The sequence below is a fragment of the Acanthopagrus latus genome, chromosome 16 (genome assembly GCF_904848185.1).
Source record: "Acanthopagrus latus isolate v.2019 chromosome 16, fAcaLat1.1, whole genome shotgun sequence".
Taxonomy (NCBI): Eukaryota; Metazoa; Chordata; class Actinopteri; order Spariformes; family Sparidae; genus Acanthopagrus; species Acanthopagrus latus.
Genome location: NC_051054.1, coordinates 24,073,940 through 24,095,589, shown reverse-complemented (window position 1 = coordinate 24,095,589; position 21,650 = coordinate 24,073,940). Strand labels below are relative to the sequence as shown.

The window sequence follows — 21,650 nt, the reverse complement described above, 5'->3', positions numbered from 1 at the left end:
TTTAGGCTCAGAATACATTTAATCTTTACAGCTATGACACATATTGTTGACATGTTGATATGGAACATGTGACAAATTTGAATGTATCCATGGTTTGCTGAAACATTAAGTCAAAATTTAGTTTTGATGATGAGACTGACTTTTCTCTATAGTATATAAGGTATATAAAGAAAATGGATACAGATCACACATGATTCACTATAGTGAACATGGTTTGGTCAAATCAAATGAAGCCAGGTTGCTGTGCAGTCAAATCATGATGCATAGGGATGGCAATTAACCTGCACAATCAATGTTGGAGTGAACAGCAGGAGTGGATAGCTAAATGTTGCATGGTTGGCTTTGAACTATCATATATACTTACAGAACTGTTTTGCTTGAGTGCACTGAGAATGATTACATAGGCAAAGGTAAACTTGGTGTCACTGTTTTGGGCATGTCACTGTAACCTGGGGTTATTATCGGTCATGCTGTTATTAAGGTAGTTTGAGAGTGACCTTTCTGATGGTCCTCTGTGTTTTTTTTTTTCAGGTAGGCATGTGTCCTTTTTATGCCAGCAAACATCTTGTTCTTCTGTGTTCACATACAGCCTTGTTTAGGCACTCTGACATAAGGGTAAAGGACTCAGATGAGCTGAGGTGCTGTGATGCTTGCAGGTCAGCGACCCTCACCAGGCAAACACATGCAGGTAGACACGTGCATCTTTTTTAGTGACTCAGCAAACAAACTCACTTTTTTTCAGTATTTAGTCTGCCTCCTCACAAACTCTAGACATTCAATTATGTGTCATAATGTATCATACCTGCAGGTGGTTTGACAGAGGACGGTGGGAAAGGTTGGAAATTATGTGGTAAAACAGTTTTGGATGATGCAAGTGAAACTTTAGACTTCAGATTTTATTTCTCCCTGTGTTCAGCCACCTGTTGTATTTTGCCACCAGCTTATCTGCCCTCACGCTATCCTCTCTCGCCACACCTTTCTGTTCCAGTCCAGCTCAATGTTGTCAACTCAGCATGAGCACAATCTGTCCACTCACTTGATTACAGTAATTATTGGGATTTGTGTGAAGTGCAGCTGATGCCCCGCAATGGAAAACAAATCAAGTAGGTATTCAGTCAAGTTAAAAAATTCAGACAAACACTGAGGTGAGGCAGTGAGTAAGAGATGAGGGAGGTTATGTAGAGCTAACTCCTGTGTCACAGGAGAAATTATTGCACACAGGACTTTTAGAGGCAGGATGTGTATGTTGTCCTCCCATTGGCTCAAAACAGTTCATTCAGGTCCAATGAGTGGGATGGAGATAGACACGCATAAGGTAAACATATCAGTTGACTAGTGCTAGAGCCAAATGCCAAAGAAAAAAAAAAAAAAGACGATAACCTGGAATAAAAAGAGAGCAAAGATAAGTGCAGTAAAGAACACCAACTATTTATTACATACCGTATGAGGCTGTTAAGAACATTATTGTGGATGACTTTTGCCCTCAAGAGATTTGGACCACACTGTATCTGGACATGCCTTCAATAATTACCCCAATTACATTTATCTGAGCCATGTCAATATTATTTTTATCCCGCGCAACTTCAGTTATCAAAATTCCTTTACAGCAGTAATATCTTAAATTGCAGTGTCAGTTCAGCTCTGTTTTCACAGTTCCCTCAGTCTAGATGTTTCAGTTTCACCAGTATGATCACAGCCAGTGTTTTGCTTGTCAATGATTAACAACCACAGAAATGTGATGTGATGAAAGTGAGTGCTGCTGACAAGGCGTTAATGTGGGTCAAACTGAATGTCTCAATTTGACTGTTAACAAAAAGGCTGATATAATTTCTCTCCGTTGTCATTCCCTCACAGCCTCAGAGTCAGCAGTTCTAGACTTTAATGTGATGAGCTTAAAGCAATGTCATGTAACTTTTTTTTACCTTAAAATGACAGCTTCAAAATCATTTTGATAGTACGGTGTCTTGTAATAGAGTGAATAGTGTCTCTGTCACAGCCACTCTGCCCCCCATTGCTTCCCTCTGTTCTATTTAACGTGACATACATGTTTAATTCAAGACACAAGAGTTGAAGACATAACATTATTATGATAAAATTAGTTCATTTGTCATTCGCACCAACTTGTTACAGACATGGGATATAGATTTACGACAGTGGTGTTGCTCTCAGAAACTATGGCCGGCACTAAAATTACACAAAATGCCAATTTCTACATAATGTTGCTTTAGGTCACAAACTCTAAAAGCTGCCGACGCTGGGGCCTAACAGGGAAGTTCTTTCACAAGACCTATGAAGTACCTCTGTATGATGAAAAGGTCAGTTGAGATGCATTTCATGTGACTTGTCTGCTGCTCTGATGTGTGCAGATGCAGAACACACACAGATCTTTGTGTATGTTTTGTGCTGTTTACTGTGTGTTCACGCTAAATATGTTTAATGCTTAGATCAACAAAAGTCACTTGTTTGTGGGATGCATGTCATTGTGTGTCATCTTTACATTAATCTAAATCTTTCAAACATTCAATTTCTTTATACTATGGGTGAATTGATTAGTCTTTGTGTGCATTCTGTACTTTTACAGGGAACCATATAACACACATTGTGCAGCTGCACAGTTATGCATGCACAAAGTCATGTGAAACCACACAAGCAGACACACCTAATCCTGGCTCTCAGGCTTACTTATGAATAATAGTAAAAAACAGGAAAAAATTATCTTACTTCAGATAGTTAAATAGCTCAAGTGGTGTGTGCTTTAGTCAGTAAAACGGAAACATGACCACATTTCACTATATATATGTGTATATATATAGAAGTGTATATATAAAACATATTCTGTGTAGATTTTGCTGCATGTGTTGCATGTGATTTATTATTGAGGTTGAAAACCACTTGCTGATAAAGCTGCATTTCTTGTTAATTCTCTTTTGAAGTGTTTTATAACATCCCACTGGTATTGATATTAATCTCAGATGCCATTATTACTTTAATTCAGACAAACCATATTCTAGTTCTCAATCCTGGAGAATTTCACTTAACTCTTTGTTGTTTTATCTGGCATCATTGCAAATGAGAGAAATGAAGGTGAAAAAATGAATAGAGAAAAAATAATCCCAGCCACGTAACTGAATTCATGCTGAGGATGTAGAACATCATCTATAACTGAGAAATATCCTACTCCCCAGTTGTACCTCATGAAAGGGCATGTTCCAATAAGAAACTGATATAAAGCCTCAAGACATGGATAACATTATGAGTTTTCATCCTTTCCCTGGCCTGGCAACAAGCAAATTTAGATTTTTCATCATGAAACAGGATGCTGTTGTTGAAGGGCTGGAGATGCTAAAAAAAATGTTTTTCTTATTGTCAACTAATACTATTCATAGACCAAAACCACCATTCCATTAGTATGTCTCTATCTGCCTTGTCTGTGGCATAATACCACTATGATACTACTGAACATGTTAATCAGTAAAAACTAAATCATCAGATCACTGCTGGTCATGATCATTTCAAGGAATTTGTTTTGCAGAATAAAGTTGTGTCATCCTTTCAGCTCCAGCAGTTGTAACCATGTGGTAAGAGATGATGATCATGGTCAAATAAGGAAAATGTCAATGCTTCCTGTATGAGACAACATCTATACCCAGGCTGCTGCTTATGCACTCATACCCATTCACAGCTTCATTTTCAACCAAAGGCTGCACAGATTATTATTACAAATGTACTGGTATATGTTTAATGACTTCTTTTGTACCAGCTATGTCTGCAGGTTTATACTTAAGCAAGCAAACAAACAAAAGATGCTAACACATCTGCCATTCACAAATGTCCTCAGTCTTCGACAAACATTCATGTAGGGCAGCCAAATGTAAATGGTGATGTATAATATCTCCACTATGATTTTAACTACATCTGCACTGGCATTTGGAGATAATAAACATTTGGAAAACCAAAGAAAGATAGATGATAATGATGATAGTGATGATAATGATGATAATAGGGCCCAAATCCAAAGTACAGAAGGTTTGCACCTCAATTTCAGTGCCCTATGTTACTCTGGACAGTATGCAGGCTAAAAAAAAAGTAGTCAATTGGACAGAAGAAGTGAGAGGCACCAGTCCTCTCACACATACTGAGTTCTCATTGAACCGTGGCCAAACAGGTATGTGGCGTTGTTTTGTCCAACAGTCACAGTCCTGTCACTTTCACCCCATTTCTTCTTCATATTCCTCACTACCCATACAGAGAGAAAAGAAAGCAGAAATCTCCTCCGCTGCCTTCTTTTTCCTCTTCCCTTTGCTGTCTGGAATTTTGCACTTTCCCTCAAATATCTCCTTTTTTTCACCAACCTCATTTTTCTTGTCTTAACTCTCCATCTCTCCAGAACTTTCTCTTTTTCCTGTCTCTCGCCCCTGCTGCTCGACGTCTGTCTTTGTCGTTCACTCCTTCACAGTATTGTCCCACAAACTCTGTGATATATGAGCCTCAAGAGGCATTTGTGCCTTTGAAGGCTGTTATGTCCTGTTTTTCTATCCAGAGGTGGAAGAAGTACCCAGATGTTTTATTTAAGATAGTTAAGGTGCTGAAGCTCAAGTACATTTTATTAAGTGTGATCTTAATGTTTTCGTTTGTTGGTTTCTTTTCCAAAATATCTTTGAGTATTATAAAATGCACTGAATAGGTTCAATGTATTCTTATCTTATTATTAATGCATAGTATCATGATTTACTCAGTATTGTATAGCTTTTGTATTATTGTACTCCAAAAGTGTAGAACCCTTCTAAAACTGTGCTGGTTTATTATTATTGTTATTATTATTATTATTGTTATTATTATTATTATTATTATTATTATTATTATTATTATTATTATTATTATTTGTTGTCTGCCGCTTGAGCTCAAATTCCCGTGAGCTGGAATGGGCCAGAAACTTGAAACTTGGCCCAATGATTGGAAATGATGTGCATCAACTTTTATTAAAATATGAGCCCAGTCAGCCACATGGTGGCGCTGTAATTAAGGCTTGAAAATGTGTTTTTGGGAAGGCCACGCCCCTCACACCGTAAGTCTGATTGGCTTGAAATTTGACATACAAGTCCAGCTCCATGTGCTCCACAAAAAAGCCTTTTGGACCATAAAGCTCTGCCTACTTATATGTTTTACTAATTAGCATAATGTGAAAAACAGTAAAATGAATAGAACTTTTGAAAGACTGACTGTATCAACACCAGATACACTATACAGCTTTGAGGGATGAAAAGACAAATTTCTACTATAAATGAGCCAGATTGGTCAAAAACATGGCTGCCAGGGACCAATGTATTTTTGCAGTGGGCGTGGCTTAGAAATGATTGGCCATAACTCCCACACCCTCTGTCCTATCATCACAAAACCTGGTGGGTAGGTTCACAACAGGACTGGGAATCTGCCTACCAAAGCATGTTGAGCTCAACCTATAGGGGGCGCTATAAATTACATTAGCATGCAGCTGAAAAACCAATTTGGAGAAATCTGGGGCTTATCATGGTTATGTGTTGCACAGATCTTTGAGGAACACGGCGGCCAAGGTCATCAGCTGCGGGGGATGAGGGTCAGGGTGGCTGGTTTGGGGCGAAAGAGGGTTAGAACCTGCGGTTTGCCGCTTGCGGCTATATTCATTATATATTTTGTGCAATCCAATATATTATTTAATATGATTCATTTGAATCTACAAAGTAACTATTAACAAAAGTTACATGAATAATCAATTTAATCACCTAGATACATAAGAGGAATACAGCACAGTACAGCATTTCCCTCTGAAATGTGGAATAGAAATATAAAATAGCATAAAAAGGTAAAGTAGAAGCACCTTTAAAATATACTTCTGCGCTGTACATGAGTAAATGTACTTACTGTCCATCACTGCTTCTAACTTAGCATGTGCTATGCAGCAAAAACCCAAACTTGTAATGAGATCATGACTGTACACATTTATTCAAATCGGCAAAAAAGTGAAGAAATTACATTTAATGGAAAATGCTTCAAAAAGTGCGTTTGGGTTTTATCCTTTTTGACAGACACATGAGATTCTACTCTGAAGTGTAGGAGTACAGTGACTGTGAGGATGTGCTCAGTATGGTTAGTGTATATGATTACAGCTCTGCACAGAACAATAGACTGTACAGTATGCCAGAGGGAAGCAGGCGAGCGCTACTGCATGCCTCTGGTCAGTGTTGGGATAGGGGCACCACCTTGTGGACACAAAGCTGCTTCAACAGAAATAAGTGAGCTATGCCTTACTAAATGCTCTATTAAACAAACAATTCACAATTGAACCAACAATATTATAAATAACAATATGACTAAAAATATACTGGAGACATTTAAGACTGCAGTGTTTTAATATCCAACATAATAAAATAAATAAAAAAAAGCTAACAGGGAAATATGTCCTGTGATCTTTCTTTTGTTGCACTTTTGTTTAGATGCTGTCCCTATACAAATAATTATTAAATAAATACCCTTCATATACGTTCATAAGTAAATGTGATTCTTATGTTTTTGAATGTACATTTTCAGTAAGTCATGGTAAACCAAAGGAGATGTTTATTTGCCTTTGATGACAGCAATAAATCATGTAATTTAAACACACAGTGCGTCATTAGTGCTTGTTGTTGTCTTCATTTAAACAACCACCACTGCTGATGGAAGTCCATCTGCCTAGCTCCGGCTGACTCAAAATGGTCAGGGACCACTCACTCGCTGACTCTATCCCAACGTTATAGTGACAGGCACACAAATTATACGCACTGTAACTCTGGGTAAACTGGTGTCTCTGAGTTTGCTCATTATTGGAAATAATTATTTTCATGTCAGTACACAACTCAACAAAATATATAATAAACCTTGGGTGATTATTGTGACGGAAATGGTAAATATCATGTTATGGTAAAAATCCCATTATTTACATGTATATATTCTTAATTTATTGACTGTATCTGTCATTCATCGTGTGCCTGGGGCCTCTCTGGCACTCAGCCAGTTGCATAATGCCACTGAGTTGGCAAATGACTTGGATTGTGGTCAGTGGGGCGACCAACACATTGAGAGGCCAAAGAGCAAGAGACAGATTGACTGTAGTTTTCCACTGACCACTAACCATCAGACAGGTATGTGGGGCGAAGTAAGTGTCAACCCAATATCCTAGACTTTAATCTCTGAGGACTTTATTTACCCAGGTCGTTGAACAAGTATGTCAGTGAGGAGTTATTTGTTTACAGTTTGGGACTCGCTGTGCTAACATCCTAAACACTATGAGGGTGTTGTCTGCTTTCAAACAAACAAACCTAACTCAGCAAAATGAGTCAATATCAGAGTGCGGCAGGGATGAATCATAAAACCGGCATGAAGTTAGTGTTTTTGCATTTCCGTTTCTCTTGTCACAAAGTCAGCAGATTCTAAATGAAAAAGGTCTGCAACTAACACAAGCCTTATCTATTATCACCTTTTGCTTGACAACGTAAAAAACCTCAATAGATACCCCACGTCTGAACCAAAAAGAAGTGTCAGAAATGTGGTTGCTAACAAGTGGCTAAATGAGACTACAGAGGTCATCAGGGACATTAAACGCCATTACGCACAACTCATCTACTTGCTGCTCTGTCTTTATGCAGACCTATGTTGTAAACTATTCTAATTCTAGTTTAACATATATGTATAGTATAGTGTATAGCCTAATGTCAGCTTTTTACTTCTGGCACTTACAAAATCCTAAAAGTGGTGTTTAGCTGTAGAATATAATAAAGAGATTATTATCTTGCTGAACAAAATGTGTTTCATAAACTTGTGTTTGCCACAGAGCTTAATTTCTGCAATAATCTCAGTTACAATGAAAAATTCACATAGACTAAAAGAATGTGAAAAGAAAATAATGTCCCATGTGAACAGGAGATTTGGTTGAGGGAACCAGGGCAATTCTTCCCTGCTACCCTCTATTTTAGCGGCAGTTGGGGAGAGAGGAATCAAAATCAACAAACATTTACTCAATCACATATTCAACACACTCAGTATCTCCATGCATCCTGCCATGGATCAGCCAGATTCATGATATATACCTCTGATCCTCATTCTGATCTAAAGACAGGTGATTCTACAACTAGGTCAACTCACTTAAGCCTCCATCTCACTTTTGACATTACTGAGTTACTGGAGTCTTCTTGAGCTCATCTTCCTCCTCCACCTGTGTGTCCGGGTTGTCACCCTCTGCACTGTCAGGTTCTTTGTCCTGCGCCTGTGCGCCCCACCGTTGTTTGAAGTGGGTGTTGAGCCGCTCCAGGATGTCAATGGAGTGATTAATAAGTAAGGCCAGCCAGGCCAGGCCGAAGAAGATCCATGAGGCCATAAGGACGCTGTACCAATCTGGGTATACATTGTCTGGATTACTATCTGTGAAAGCAATTCATTAACAAAGCACAGGTACAGTGTGTTAGGAACATGACAAAAAATGCAGCAGAGGTAATGTTAATAAATGTTCTCAGTCAACCAGGTCATTGTATTTCTAAGTGCTGTAATGTAGGGATGTTTCAGTTTCTCATCAGAGAAGCTTCTTCAGTTCTAACTAGCTGGAGGGGAGTTGCAGGCTTTTAAGCTCTGTGTGAAAGCATCTTTAGTCATTAAGGACATGTGTGAGCTCTGAGTTTCAGGCCCCGTCCACACGGGCGAAAACAATCTTTTTTTTTTTTCCTCTGTCTTCCTCGTCATTGTTTTAAGAATATTTGCGTCCACATGGATCCACTGAAAACGACTGAAAACGCTGTAGTTCATATTCCAGGTCTATAGGTGGCGCTTGACATTCCCCAAAAACGAAGAAGAAGACACGGAGCATGCACATTAAGCTTGTGCGCTGTAAACAAACAGACAGTAGACGGAGAAACCGAACACAAGAAGAAGATGAATATGGCGAGTGCAAAGAAACCAGAATCTTTAGTGTGGACCAGTAATGAGGAACTGCTGCTGCGACTCACTCTCAACTACAAGGCATGTAAGTTGCAAGAAAGGCTCAATATCTTCTGCGGCACGAACATGTAGTCCGCCATTGTTGTTGTTGTTGTTATGAGACGTCACAGGGTTCAGAGGTCGGAGGCTAGAGGTCGAGGGGTGGGACGATGGCGTCATCGTTTTGGAAAGTATGTGGATTCGCCGTCCACATGAAAACGGGAGGGCTGCATTTTCGGATTTCTCCACCCTGACACCCGTTTTCAAAAAAGTGCGTTTTCAGGCGCTGTGTTTTCAGGATCCATATGGATGGTCAGCCAAAACGGTGCAATACGTGTGCGTTTTCGCAAAAGAGCGTTTTCGTTCTCCAGAAGTGGAGAGTTTTTGTTGTGCCATTCGTTTGTGGAGAGGTTGTTTTGTCTCTCCAGTGTACAAATCTGTGCAGTCCTCACTGCATTGAACATCATAAACTGCATTACTCTAACACCCTGCCCAGGAAAGCAGCTTAGAACAATCTAATAGTAACTCATGTTCACAACAGCTTCCTGTAAACAATCTGCCCTGCTGTGTGATTTATGGTGTAGGTAGTCACTGCCCCGTACCTGCCACAAAGTCTCCAAAGCCGATGGTGCTGAGGGTGATGAAGCAGTAGTAGATGGCCTGGGAGTAAGTCCAGCCCTCATGCATTTGGAACACAATCATGGGCACAACAAAGAAGAGAACTGCTCCAGACAGGTAAGATACCAGGTGGACAGAAAAGCGGGTACACGTCTGCAGTGAGGGAGAAGTGAGTCATTCGTTGACATTCCTGCTTTGTTTTATTCTGGAGTGATGTTAGATACACTCACCTTTCGTCCAGTCTTCCCCTCCAGGAAGTCAGAGATATTCCTCTCAATAACGAGCATGTACTTGCCCACCCTGTTGAGTACCACCATGTTGAGCGGGATGCCAAATAGTGCGAAGAACACACAGAAGATCTGGCCAGCAGTAGAGCTGGGACTCATGTTCCCATAACCTGCAAAACTGTAAACTGTTAGTATCTCACGTTTCTGTGGTGGAGGAAAGTAAGTTATTTTGATTCAACTGTACACAAAGTGGTTGAATTGATACTTCAAATATTTGAATATGTAATATTCTGGCAACCACAAAATAGATGAATTGAGCTGCCTCATTTTAAAAAGCTGCAATTCGACTTTAAAGAACTAACTCATTTAGAGAACAGATAGTTTAAGGTTTCATTTATAGCCATAAATCAAAATGTATAGGTATTTATTTGCATTGCAAATATTTCTTAAGCAAATTTCACATGTGAAATCAGCCTTTTCACAGCTGAAAATCACAATTTCACCTGTGAATAGATTAATTGTGCATGTCATTGGCTAGTTTCAGATCTACTGTGAATCACATCACAGGTGAAATGTGCATTATCAAAAGCAAGTGGCTTCTTTAACATATTAATGAAAATGTCCCTTGTGAAATGTACATTTCCGCATAAAAATGTGCATACGTTCATATGGATTTTTTTTTTTTAAACATGTGGATGTGGAAACATATGAGTGCCTGTGTGTCATCATTCAACATCAGCTATTTTTATCTATAGTTCTACAGATAACGTTTGGTCCCACAAGACATTATTTCAACTCCGCAGAGCTTTAATAACCAAACTGTTTTAGCTAATTTGGGTAGATTTTCCAAATGAGCGTCAAGGGTGGTGCAAATATACTTAAGGCTCTAGTACTTATTGATAACTGGTCAATGAGTCCTCATTCAGGTTTAATCAATTGTCATAATAAATCCTGTCCCCTAAAGTTGATCAAACTTGGCGTGGATTTTGAAATAAATCCTTGGTGAAATAAATTTAATTTGGGAAAATGTATTTAAAATGGTTAATGTGCATTATAGATCAATTTTCAATATATAAAAAAGGGGAAATGGTCATTTCCCGTATTGGTATGAAATGAGTGGCTTAATCATACTGACAGGAATAACATTCATCACAAAATATAAGATTCTGCATGAGGTAATCCAACACACTGAAGCTCCTTCCATACCAGCCTGACCAGCTGACCAGCCTGATATTATTATTGTGTCTGCTAGAATTCTTATGGCACATAAAATTGTCTCGGGTTTTATCCTCATAATGCCTAACCTATAGTTGTGACCACAGTGGCAGCAAACACAGCCGAGCTGGTGAATTTCCAGAAGCCATCCGTGGTGAAGTTTCCTTTCAAACTCAGGCCCACCTTAGACGCATCTTGAACAACCTGAAACAATGATGAAACTGCTTAAACTCAATGCCATATTCTACGGACTTGGACTCACAGTTATGTAATTCTTGTATGTATTGGCTTGTTAAGTCAGTACAGTACAGCATGACACAGAGGAAACTCTGTAGGCAGATAAGTTGACACAAGTCTATTACATAAAAGTCTCGAAATCATCACCAGTGTGGGAAATTGCTCCACAAGAAATACATAACAGTCTGAGACCTGTGGGCTTGTTATGGTGAGTGTAGCAGTTATGATGCAAAACATTCTCATCTCAAACAGACTGATGACTGTAAGTATTGCCTTATTTTAAAAACAGGGAGGAGGTGAATTAAAATGTGATGTCTTCATACCTTGATGCAGTGGCTCTCAAAATGTGTTATATGACCCCTAAATAGACTCCTAAACTGTCACTAATTAGACCACTGACCTCCATTTGATAAGATTTTGTCCCATTCTGATAAAAATTGTGTTTTTTAAGATCTTTCATAACAGAGAGTTAAGAAACCCATGAGCAAAAGGACCACTTATTATGTCGCTGTGATACATCTTCATGGAATTACAGTAAAAAATAAATGATTCCCCCTTTCCCTGGGGACCCCTTGGAACTCCCTGAAAGGCCCCTGATACTCACTGGAGCCCAGTTTGAGAACCACTGCCTTAATGTATTTCAGTGTTAGTATAATGCAAATCTAAAGGGCTTCTCCCAAACTCTTTTTTACTGCCGGGCAGAATGAGCAATGATCTGTTGTTTTTCTTGAAATAGCATGCAACATAGCACTCCTTTCTCCAGAATTTCAAGGTATAAAAAAAAAAAATCTGATCCAAGAAAGCGATTGCACAATTCTGTGGCTGTGTAAATCAAGTCAGGGCAAGACACATGTAGAGGGTGCTGTCCTGGGAGGCTGAAAGAGCTGGAATTTGCATGAACAAAGTTGGTTCCTTGCCACATAAACACCATCATACAGATTTGGAATAGCACTTTGTCTTGTGACCATCATTTCTGCAATTTTCTTTTGTCACCACTGACCTAGAAGTGATGGCAAATGGTCCTCTGTTGATTGGAATCAGTGGAAGAAGCAGTTGGTCATTTTTAAAGACCTAAATCTCTATTGTATAATGATTAAATTTTACTGTTGTTGATTACAGTACTTGAATCATTTATTGGAAATAGATGCAAACATGACAAGCATCTAACTGCTTAAAATGATTCTTACATATATTTCAACTCACTAAATGGTTGTTTTGGCCTCTACAGTATACTGAAACAGTGCAGAGGTAAAGAGTATTGAAAAACATTTACAATGATGCATTTTATGAAAACGAGGGGACAAAACTATAGTTATGTGTGTATGTAAAAGTAATGGGGTTGGGGTCAACATGCAAATTCAGTGGTCACTAAAATCCACAGGTTAACGTATATAACATAATTATGCAGATACGAGCCTTTCAGATTTGCCTTTTAGAAAATGTCTCCACCTCACCTGGGGACAAGTGTTAAGTATACTATTTAATATTGTTTCTGATGTTTCAGTGCTTTACCTGAGCAACTGCCTCCAGGCCCTCTTGGTTCAGACAGGTATACGTTGTGAGCAGACTCTTTTTGTTCAGCAGTAAAAGACTGATGTCCTTCTTTCCGAGATCTCCCTCCAGCTTCCAGAAAACCACCCCGCCAATCAGCACATAGGCCACATAAACCACTCCGAGCATAAGGATGGAGGGCACCCGTGCCAAGTTGAAAATTTCCTTTATCTCCATTTGAACTTCCTTGGAGAACTTTGGGATCCAGGTACAATTTGTGTCTTCGACCTCTGCAGGAGTGAAGGTTCACCTTCGTGGTTTCTCCTGTTTCCAAGGATTGCAGGCAAATTAGCCTCCACCTGCACTACTGTTTCGCTTACTCCAGCGGCCATGCAAATCTAAAAGAGGGAGAGACTCCCGCAAAGGTTGGGCTGTGGTAATGACTCTGGGTATGGTCAGATATGGGGAGTTTGTAGTGACTGTCAGTGAGGTCATGGAGCTAACTTTGCAATGGAGGGCTCAATTCAAGACCACATACAGTAGTTAAGATGTGGCTTCTAGAGGCACTGCTCTTGACAAAACAAAGATATTCGGGTTAAATCAGTTTGCATAGTATAAGACAGAAAGTGACAGATGTTGCTCTGCTAACAGTTCTGGCCTGTGTGAATGTGATAAAATACAAAAATAAAACCTGACAAGCAGAAGCCGTTGTCCATCTGCCTGTTGCTCTCGGGTCACTTCACATCCCCGTCTTGATTAATGGGTTTGTTTAAGATAGCTGTCCGTGCTCAGTGCACCAGAGTTTACCATCAGTACACAAACACAGGTGTGGAAGACCATTATCTCTCTCACACACACACACACACACACACACACACACACACACACACACACACACACACACACACACACACACACACACACACACACACACACACACACACAGAGAGAGACAGACACCAAAATTTGGATTTACATGATACAGGTAATTATCCTACATATTCATTCCTACTTGCGGACATAAGAGGACACAGAGAAGAATAACAGCGATTTAGCTAATCTTTCATGTGTGAAACAAGTTGTTAATTCAAGAGCAGTTTCTTTTCCTGTGCACTCTTTTTTTTTCTTTCTCTCATTTCCTTTCTTTCTCTCTCACGCTCTCTTGCTCTTTCAACGATGGTAAAGATCATGTCATTACATTCACTGATAATTATCAGAGGCAAACCCCATGCAATAAGATAGCAGGGGCAGCAGGAAGGCTGCCTGTATGGACACACAGGCATGTGAGCCGCAGCAACTCAGCAATACAGCCACCACACACTACACTGCAGCAGGCAGTGTGGACCACAGGTTATAGCTCATGTTATGGAAACGTGTGTTACAAACACCATTTGTTTTATTGATTTGTAGTGAGTGCAAACAGGAACAATCTGGTATTGAATTTGTTTACAATCATGATCCATGCATTGTCACTGCCTGTACTTGTCATTGTGGTACTATTCTCCTTGTTATAAAAGTTTTTTGCATCATAACATTGTTCACTAAATCCAGAGTATGTTTAAAAAATGAATATGAATGTATTACATCCTTGTCTCTAATTGGCTAATCCGATTCAAAACTGGGATTAATCACTCATTCCACAGGGTTACTCCTATACTACATGATCTGTAGGTATGTCACTATCTAAATGAGTCTGATTGCTCTGGAAAAATATTCTCTGGGTAGCTCTTTAAAAAAATAAGGTTATATAAATATAGGCCAACAGTCAACTGTACCAATGCTTTGACTTAATTGAGGTAGAATCATCAAATGAAACCTTAAATGTTTATCCAGCCTATTGTATGATATTTATAAAACAACTTCTCGATAAGATGAAACATGATCATGAATTTAAGCTTTTAACAAAGGAACAAATACACTGGGGCAAATATCTTACAAGGTTATGATCTGGGGTTGGTTCAGTTGGACAGGTCTAGGTACAACAATGTAGTGTGTCCAAAAATTTAGGTCAGCTGACTACCTGATTATACTGAATGACCAGGTGTTTCCATCAATGGATTTGTTCTTCCCTGATGGCAAATATTATATGGAAATATTAGATCATGTGACTATTTTATTTTGGCCTGGGTAGTGTATTATGTCCAAAAATCTACGTGAACATTGCATGTTGATAGTCCCATCTACAGTTCATTGTCAGATTTTTGACGTGTCCTCGGGTTCACTGGATGACACATCCTCTTCCACCTCTTGTTTCTTAAAGCCTGGATGAGTCAGGCCAATCAAAAGCTCCATTATTCTGCCTGCCATGTTGAGGATGAGAGCGAGCCATGCCAAGGCGAAGATGATCCATATACCTGCAAGACTGCGATACAGAGAGATGTACTCCTTGCCCGGGTCGGCCCCTAGAATAATCAGTGTTACCTTGTTAGAACATCTGAAACATTGAGTCAATATGAAAAAGAGACAGACAAATGCTGACTCTCATTTCGTTGCTTTATACATTAGATACTTAACATTAATTTTATTAAAGGATTAAAAGGTCTTTCCACCATATCAGTGCCTGTTTGCTCTCTCTACTCACCCACCACGTAATCTCCAAAACCAATGGTGCTGAGGGTAATGAAGGTGAAATAGAAGCCCTCACCAAACGTCCAGCCCTCGACATAGCTGAAGAGCAGAGGAGGGATGACCAGAAACAACAAGCTGCCAGTGATGAAGAACAAGCTCACTGCCAGAGCCTCAATGATTTGCTAGGAAACAATAGAAAAACTAGATTGAGGTAACATCCATAGGCATGGCTGCATTGTTGTTTTCATTATGTATCTTTTATACTTGATCACTATAGTAAAGTAACCATACACATATCTAGAACCCATAAATAAGATGTTTTTGTCACAAACAGTAACCAAAACATAAATTCTGTGGCTAAATTAATTAGTACCTTTTTTGGAAAAACTGAGACCATTCCCTTCTCCAGCCGACCAAGGTAGATGGTGAGACACTTCCCCAGCTGTTTAAGGAAGGCCAGGTTCAGGGGGATCCCACACAGTGCGTAAAACACACAAAACACCTGACCTGATACAGTGCTGGGGGAGAGGTTTCCATAGCCTGCCAACAAGAGTTAAAAATATGTAAAGATTCTCACCTATAGTTCCAACTGTGAAACACCCAAAAGTATAAAGTTAACAAACACACAACTCTTAAAAACAAAGTTGACAAATCTCAATTTCTCCAATTGATTCCGGGTATGTAAACCAACATGCTAATGTTTCAGCCTAGTGGCCTTTAGGTTTAGGCCTTGGAGGTTATGGCTTAAAGGGTCACAGGGTAATTAACTTCCTAAAGTCCAATACAATGTACATCTTTTCTTGACAATATGACAGCGGCTGAGAATAGGTAAAATGGTAAATGCCAACAATTTGACAGTTCAAATGGAGGTTACTGCTTCTGTGATATACATTCTAGAGGCTTACTTAAAAAATTCTGATAGCAAATCAATCAGCAGATATTAACACCAGACGTCACTAGGAACTTAATAACTATACATTAATCTGAGCTTCTTTCACTGCACAAAAATCTCTAAAAATACATTTTCAAATATTCCTCAACCAACATATTTGTTAGAGGCCAAGATCTGCCGACCAATAGATCAGTCAAATTCTAATAATTGTATATTTGGGGTATTTTGAAGTTTCAAAATATCAAAATATGGAAACATAGAATGTACATTACAGATCATGTAAGCTCAGTTTAAACTGTGAAATTGTATTGCACTTTAGTCACCTGCCAACGTAGTAGCAAAATGTAATATTTACATTTAACCACATATATTGTTGTTATCTTTCATTACCTTGCACTGTTTTATTTCACATATTGACCTATAACCTCATGGCTTATTGCACTTCTTTAAGCACTGTGAACTATGACCTGGCTAAATAGCACTCTGTGCTCCCCGGATGCTTGTCGGGTGTTGTGGGCACATCCAAGGCCGTCTGGCCTTTCGTATATCGTTTTGTGAAATCTCCTTTTCTCAAGGTAACTCTGACTGTGACTATGTCTGAAACTCAGAGTCAGTGTCACCCAGATTGCCTGGTGTGAGGTGGGCCTTTCAGCTGCAAATGGTTGACCCTGTTTATTCTACACTTTTTTTTTTGTTAAAATTGCACAAAGACAACCTTTTGTGATTCATCTTTTAAGTGTTCAATTTCCACAACAGCCAACACTTGCCAACATATGTACATGACATGATCAATTTTCCTCCATGTTCAGATGAAGGCCACTTGGCTATAATGTTACTATAACATGGTCAGGAAGAGTCAGTTTTGACCAAGATTTGTCTGTAATACTTTAGGGTAATCAGCAGTTGGAATACATGACTTTGGGCTGGCACCACAAAACAAATACTAGGACGACACATCCTTCAAAGATAAAATACTGCTCACCTATAGTTGTGACCACTGTGCCAGCAAAAAAGAAAGAGCTGCAGAAATCCCAGTTACTGGGGTTTGTTGAGTTGCCAGAGGGATTCACTCCATTTTCCCAGGCATCCAAAATCACCTGCAAACATACACACACACACACAAGTTGGATAAAATCGTTATATATCCCACTCAACTGCTTTTACATTACAACTTTAAAAAAAGGAAACTGGCCTATTCATCTCAACAATGCTCCACTAATCACTTCAGTTAATATTTAGAATTGAGACAGACTAATTGATTTATTAGGTCAGGTTACTGTAACATCATTTATTGCATGTACCAAACCTCATCATAAAATTGATCTTCCGATTTCTGTCACTCGATAGTTGATTAACCCTTTTTAATCTCTGTTTTGTAAACACATATTTGTATATGTACACACTTGTATATAACCCCTTCTTTAATAAAAAAAACAACTAACCCTACCATTTTGCATACGAAAAGAAGATTTTGGCGTGATATGATAAAATACAGATGAGTCTTAATGTTACTCTTCACGAACTCTCCATTGCACTTTTGAATCACGGATTCCTCAAAGAACTGCCAAGAAAGTGAACATTAAACCTGAACAAACTTCTCCAAGGCTGCTCCGTCCAGGCAGGTATAATTAGCCAAGAAATGCAGTTTCTCCAGTTGGAAGTGGTTTCGGTTATTGCTCTCAGCCTCTCGCTCCAGCATCTGGAAGATGGTGGCTCCAAACAGCAGGTATGTGAAGTGGGCCAGAGTCAAAAGTACTGTCCAGCTCACTTTGATCGGGACCAACTGGAACCTCGCCATCAACCCCCTCCAGAGCAGACACACTTAACTGATACTCAAACTCAGAAAACTGGTTGATGGCTTCAGAAGAGACTAACAATCAATGTCTCGATGATGTACACATATCTCAAGGGTAGTTCCCCGAAGACAGTTTCCATTAGTGTAGACTGTGGCATTCTTCTCCAAAATAGGGAACCAGAAATTCTCAAAAGTGTGACAAAAATACATTCAACATCAAGAAAGGCTGTTTAGCGGTGAACGCTCTACTAAGATAACCATCCAAAAAGGAAAACATCTCAACCGAATGCTGTTATCCTGACTGGTCAGAGTACCACAGGTGATGGGTGTTGACTTATGGGCGGCTTTGGTAAGGATCAAACTCCTCCTGTCCATTAGCGTGACATCTGGACACACACACGCACACACACACACACACACACACACACACACACACACACACACACACACACACACTCACATACACTCACACACACTAAACATTTTCCACTAATAAGGAAGCACTGGCAGCATCTTGTCAGCAGGACAAAAGTTAATATTTTACCTGTGGTTGTAAGTCGGAGTGCTGATGCCAGAGCCTTTCAATAGGTATCTGAATTGTCGATACTAATTTAACAAGAGACAAACCACTAATTTTTGGATTCCTGAATCGACGCATTTGGTTGAAATTACTGTTGAAATAATAATGACTGGTGCTACAACTTGAGTAATGTCAAGACACTGATGACTGATGACTATAAGTATGGACACTTTGTCTAGTGACAAAATCATCAGGAATTTTGTCACCATTTCAGAGACAATCTTATTTATGGTCACATGGAGGGGAAGGAGATGACATATGGAGAGGTGTAGAGAGCACTAACCATGAGAGCCATAAACAATGAGAGGAGTCTCATGAGACAACCTAATCCATTACGATTAGCTCTATGGTTTTGACGCTGGAAAAGCATCCACTTTATAGAAGAAGTCAGCAACTACAGCCATAAATATCAGAGATGATAATGTTATATGTGTTGCCAGCGTTGCAGTAATCGTTAGTAATATAAGTAGCAGCTGCATTGTTTTCCCGCTCTAACCTTCACCCTCCCATTGGGTCTGGGTCAACTTCTGAGAGTCTGGTCTGAGAATCAAAGTGTGAGCAGAGGGTGGCATGAGTGATACTGTAGCTGGTGCTATACTACTACAGGAAGATTCCTCATGAACTGGTTGGCCAGTATGTTCCTTTTCCATGTTCTCTGCAATCCAAATGAAATACAGCTCAATGGAGAAAAAAAGCCCTTGCCCTGTTCTAGGCCCTCAACATCTCTACGCTTATCTTGGCTTGCCTCTACAGTATGTAATGGTAATCAATGGTTTAAGTGTTGGGCGTTTATCGCCCAGGAAATGTAAAAACCCATCACAAAAAGGGGCATGACAATCTTGTGTCCAGTGCCCTCTCATGTATACCTAAGGATGCCACCAGCATGGCTGTTGTCTTAAGGAAGAGGGTGTTACGTGTCATTCTGTGTGCTGTTATTGTTTGCTTGTGTGTTCTCAGCCCAAAGTCTCTCAACTCCCTCACACAAGACCCTGTTTTTGTTTCATCTGTTTTTTTGCTCTTTTTGTAAATAAATGCTATATTCCTTGACATCTAACCTGGTGTTGTGTCGCAACTTATGTTCAGGCTCTTGAGCCAGTCTTAACAGAGACCAAAGTCAAGACTAAATGAGGAGGCAGACTCAGGTTTAAAAGAACCATAATCAACCTGAACTCCAGAGGGTTAAACACATTTGAAATTTAAGAATAGTCTGATTAACTCTACTGTATTTTCCGGATTGTGGAATTGCTGTAAAACATCTATAGCTAATCTGTAGCGTCGGATAAGTTACTTTGAAAGCAAAGCTATCAAAGCTATCCATGACTTAATTCTGGAAGAAGATGAAATACAGAAAATTAGCTACTTAGGAAATGTGGCTCAAATTTTTAAAAAAAAAATTACATTTGGGGAACTGTAGAGATCATTTCAAAAAGAACCCACTTGTTCACGGGTCACACATGAACAAAAATATAAAATACTCCATGGTTCATGATAAAGTGCAAGGAGTGTTGGTTGAGGGACTACATCAAGAAGAAGTTACCTGAATTTCCCAGGTAGTATGCAACAACTTTTCTATATTTGCTATAGCAAAATGAAGTTTAATGACATGTAATTCACCATTCCACAACATTGCTAAGTTTTTTTTTTATATAAAGTGGTTAAAAAGTAGTTGTAGTAGTAGTTTAGCAGTTAACTGCTGTTAAATTGAGGTAAAAATGTGATCTCTATATAATTTTTGCCAATTTCTGTATCAGTATTATAAATAAAAATACATTTTAAAGAAAGCCACTGATGATGAAGATAACAGATAACATGACTTGAGCGAAGAAGACTCTTTCTCCAAGGCAACTCTTGCCTGAATGCAAATTGTGCAGCTGCTTGTCATATGCCAAACAAATCAACGCAAAGCCATGCAAACAGGTCCTTCCAGTGTTGACTTCAGTCTGTTTAGGTGTGTAGTGAAGGCTCCAGCTGTTGCAATGTCAATTAAAGTCAGGAACACTGGGGCAGTCAGATAAAACCCATCGACTGTCTGAACATTACACGTACATTTCCAAATTTAAGACTTTTTTGCAGTTGGCGACCATTTAAAGACTGCATTGTGAATTGGCTAATTCAATGATCAATTTAATTTCTCTCAGCTGGAGCTCACCATAGTTGACTGTAAGCGTCCATATATGATCATTCAGTTTAATAACCAATAATCAATACTGCATGCAAAAAAATGTTTGTACCACAATTTGAATTTCAAAGCCATGCCCTGCACAGACTGGAGGCTTACATAGATTCATATTTCAAGGAGAACTCAGAGAGCCAGTCAACTACTCAATACAGGCTTGACAATGTAACAAAAGCTTAATTTCCGCTGTACCATTATTGGCGTAATCTGGAATAAATGTAACTGCTAATTGACTTCTTTTACGAAATTATTGATAAAACAGCCAAAAATCTAACTCATATTTTTAAGCTTCATGGCTGAGGTTTGTGCAGAATATGATAGGCAAGTCCATTTTAGTATTAGAAGTATTGAAGTCCTTCACTTAAATTACAAATATTGTACTAAATATACTTGACTACAAGTAAAAGTCCTGCACTCACAACCCTGCTTAAGTAAAAGTATCATGACCAAAATGTGCTGTGCTCACGTAAATGATAATTAGTCTTTTACTATCATATCCAGTGATTTCGGATTATTACTAATGCTGCATGAATGCATATGTTGCAGTTCACTGACGTAGTTGTATGAAATGTAGTTAATTTTAAATACTTACACTTTAGGGTAATTAAACCTACAGCAACATATTCTATTCAAAATCATCACACGTTTGTCTGAAGAAGTAGGACAATTAGTAAGAGTAGTTGTGGCTCAGGAGGTAGAATGGTCCTCCACTAATCAAAAGTATCCTTAAGCAAGAGACAGCACCCCGAATTGCTCCAAGTAGCTATTACATGCCAGTGTGTAAGAATAGTTATTGCTCCCAATGAGCATGTGGCACCTCAGATAGTAGTCTCTGCCACCAGTGTATGACATGTGTATTAGAATGGGTGAAT

General features: G+C 39.1%; 2 protein-coding genes and 1 long non-coding RNA gene across 5 annotated transcripts; 1 reads left to right on the top strand and 2 right to left on the bottom strand.

Moving 5' to 3' along the window:
• The first annotated feature begins 553 nt into the window (after window positions 1-553).
• Window positions 554-13,018, top strand: LOC119005084. 2 transcript variants are annotated; one of them, XR_005070376.1, is made up of 4 exons: window positions 554-688; window positions 2,229-2,315; window positions 9,564-9,714; window positions 12,888-13,018. It is a non-coding gene; the product is annotated as an uncharacterized LOC119005084 (long non-coding RNA). The 2 variants fall into 2 exon arrangements; XR_005070375.1 differs by lacking the exons at window positions 554-688; window positions 2,229-2,315 and adding an exon at window positions 8,953-9,025.
• Window positions 4,918-13,038, bottom strand: LOC119005081 (potassium channel subfamily K member 17-like). Its single transcript, XM_037072545.1, has 5 exons — window positions 12,789-13,038; window positions 11,129-11,243; window positions 9,828-9,994; window positions 9,582-9,750; window positions 4,918-8,430 (listed from the first exon to the last, which is right to left on the bottom strand). Exons 1-5 carry the CDS (start codon window positions 13,002-13,004, stop codon window positions 8,180-8,182), a joined length of 918 nt encoding a protein of 305 aa, XP_036928440.1. The 5' UTR covers window positions 13,005-13,038; the 3' UTR covers window positions 4,918-8,179.
• Window positions 13,039-14,154: 1,116 nt separating this feature from the next.
• LOC119005082 (potassium channel subfamily K member 16-like) lies at window positions 14,155-18,300 on the bottom strand. 2 transcript variants are annotated; one of them, XM_037072546.1, is made up of 5 exons: window positions 17,813-18,300; window positions 17,210-17,324; window positions 15,709-15,875; window positions 15,349-15,517; window positions 14,155-15,169 (listed from the first exon to the last, which is right to left on the bottom strand). In XM_037072546.1, exons 1-5 carry the CDS (start codon window positions 18,023-18,025, stop codon window positions 14,961-14,963), a joined length of 873 nt encoding a protein of 290 aa, XP_036928441.1. In that variant the 5' UTR covers window positions 18,026-18,300; the 3' UTR covers window positions 14,155-14,960. The 2 variants fall into 2 exon arrangements, with proteins under 2 accessions (XP_036928441.1, XP_036928442.1); XM_037072547.1 differs by having other exon boundaries at window positions 15,353-15,517.
• Window positions 18,301-21,650: the final 3,350 nt, after the last annotated feature.

Bases quoted from the DNA above. Each gene is read 5' to 3' on its own strand.
- LOC119005082 (XM_037072546.1), bottom strand. From the start codon at position 18,025: ATGGCGAGGTTCCAGTTGGTCCCGATCAAAGTGAGCTGGACAGTACTT. The intron at 15,876-17,209 runs GTGAGCAGTATT...TCTTGTTGGCAG, and splicing joins CACAGTGGTCACAACTATAG to GCTATGGAAACCTCTCCCCC. The intron at 15,170-15,348 runs GTGAGTAGAGAG...TGATTATTCTAG, and splicing joins TTTTGGAGATTACGTGGTGG to GGGCCGACCCGGGCAAGGAG.
- LOC119005081 (XM_037072545.1), bottom strand. From the start codon at position 13,004: ATGGAGATAAAGGAAATTTTCAACTTGGCACGGGTGCCCTCCATCCTT. The intron at 9,751-9,827 runs GTGAGTGTATCT...CCCTCACTGCAG, and splicing joins AGGGGAAGACTGGACGAAAG to ACGTGTACCCGCTTTTCTGT. The intron at 8,431-9,581 runs GTACGGGGCAGT...TTGCTTTCACAG, and splicing joins CTTTGGAGACTTTGTGGCAG to ATAGTAATCCAGACAATGTA.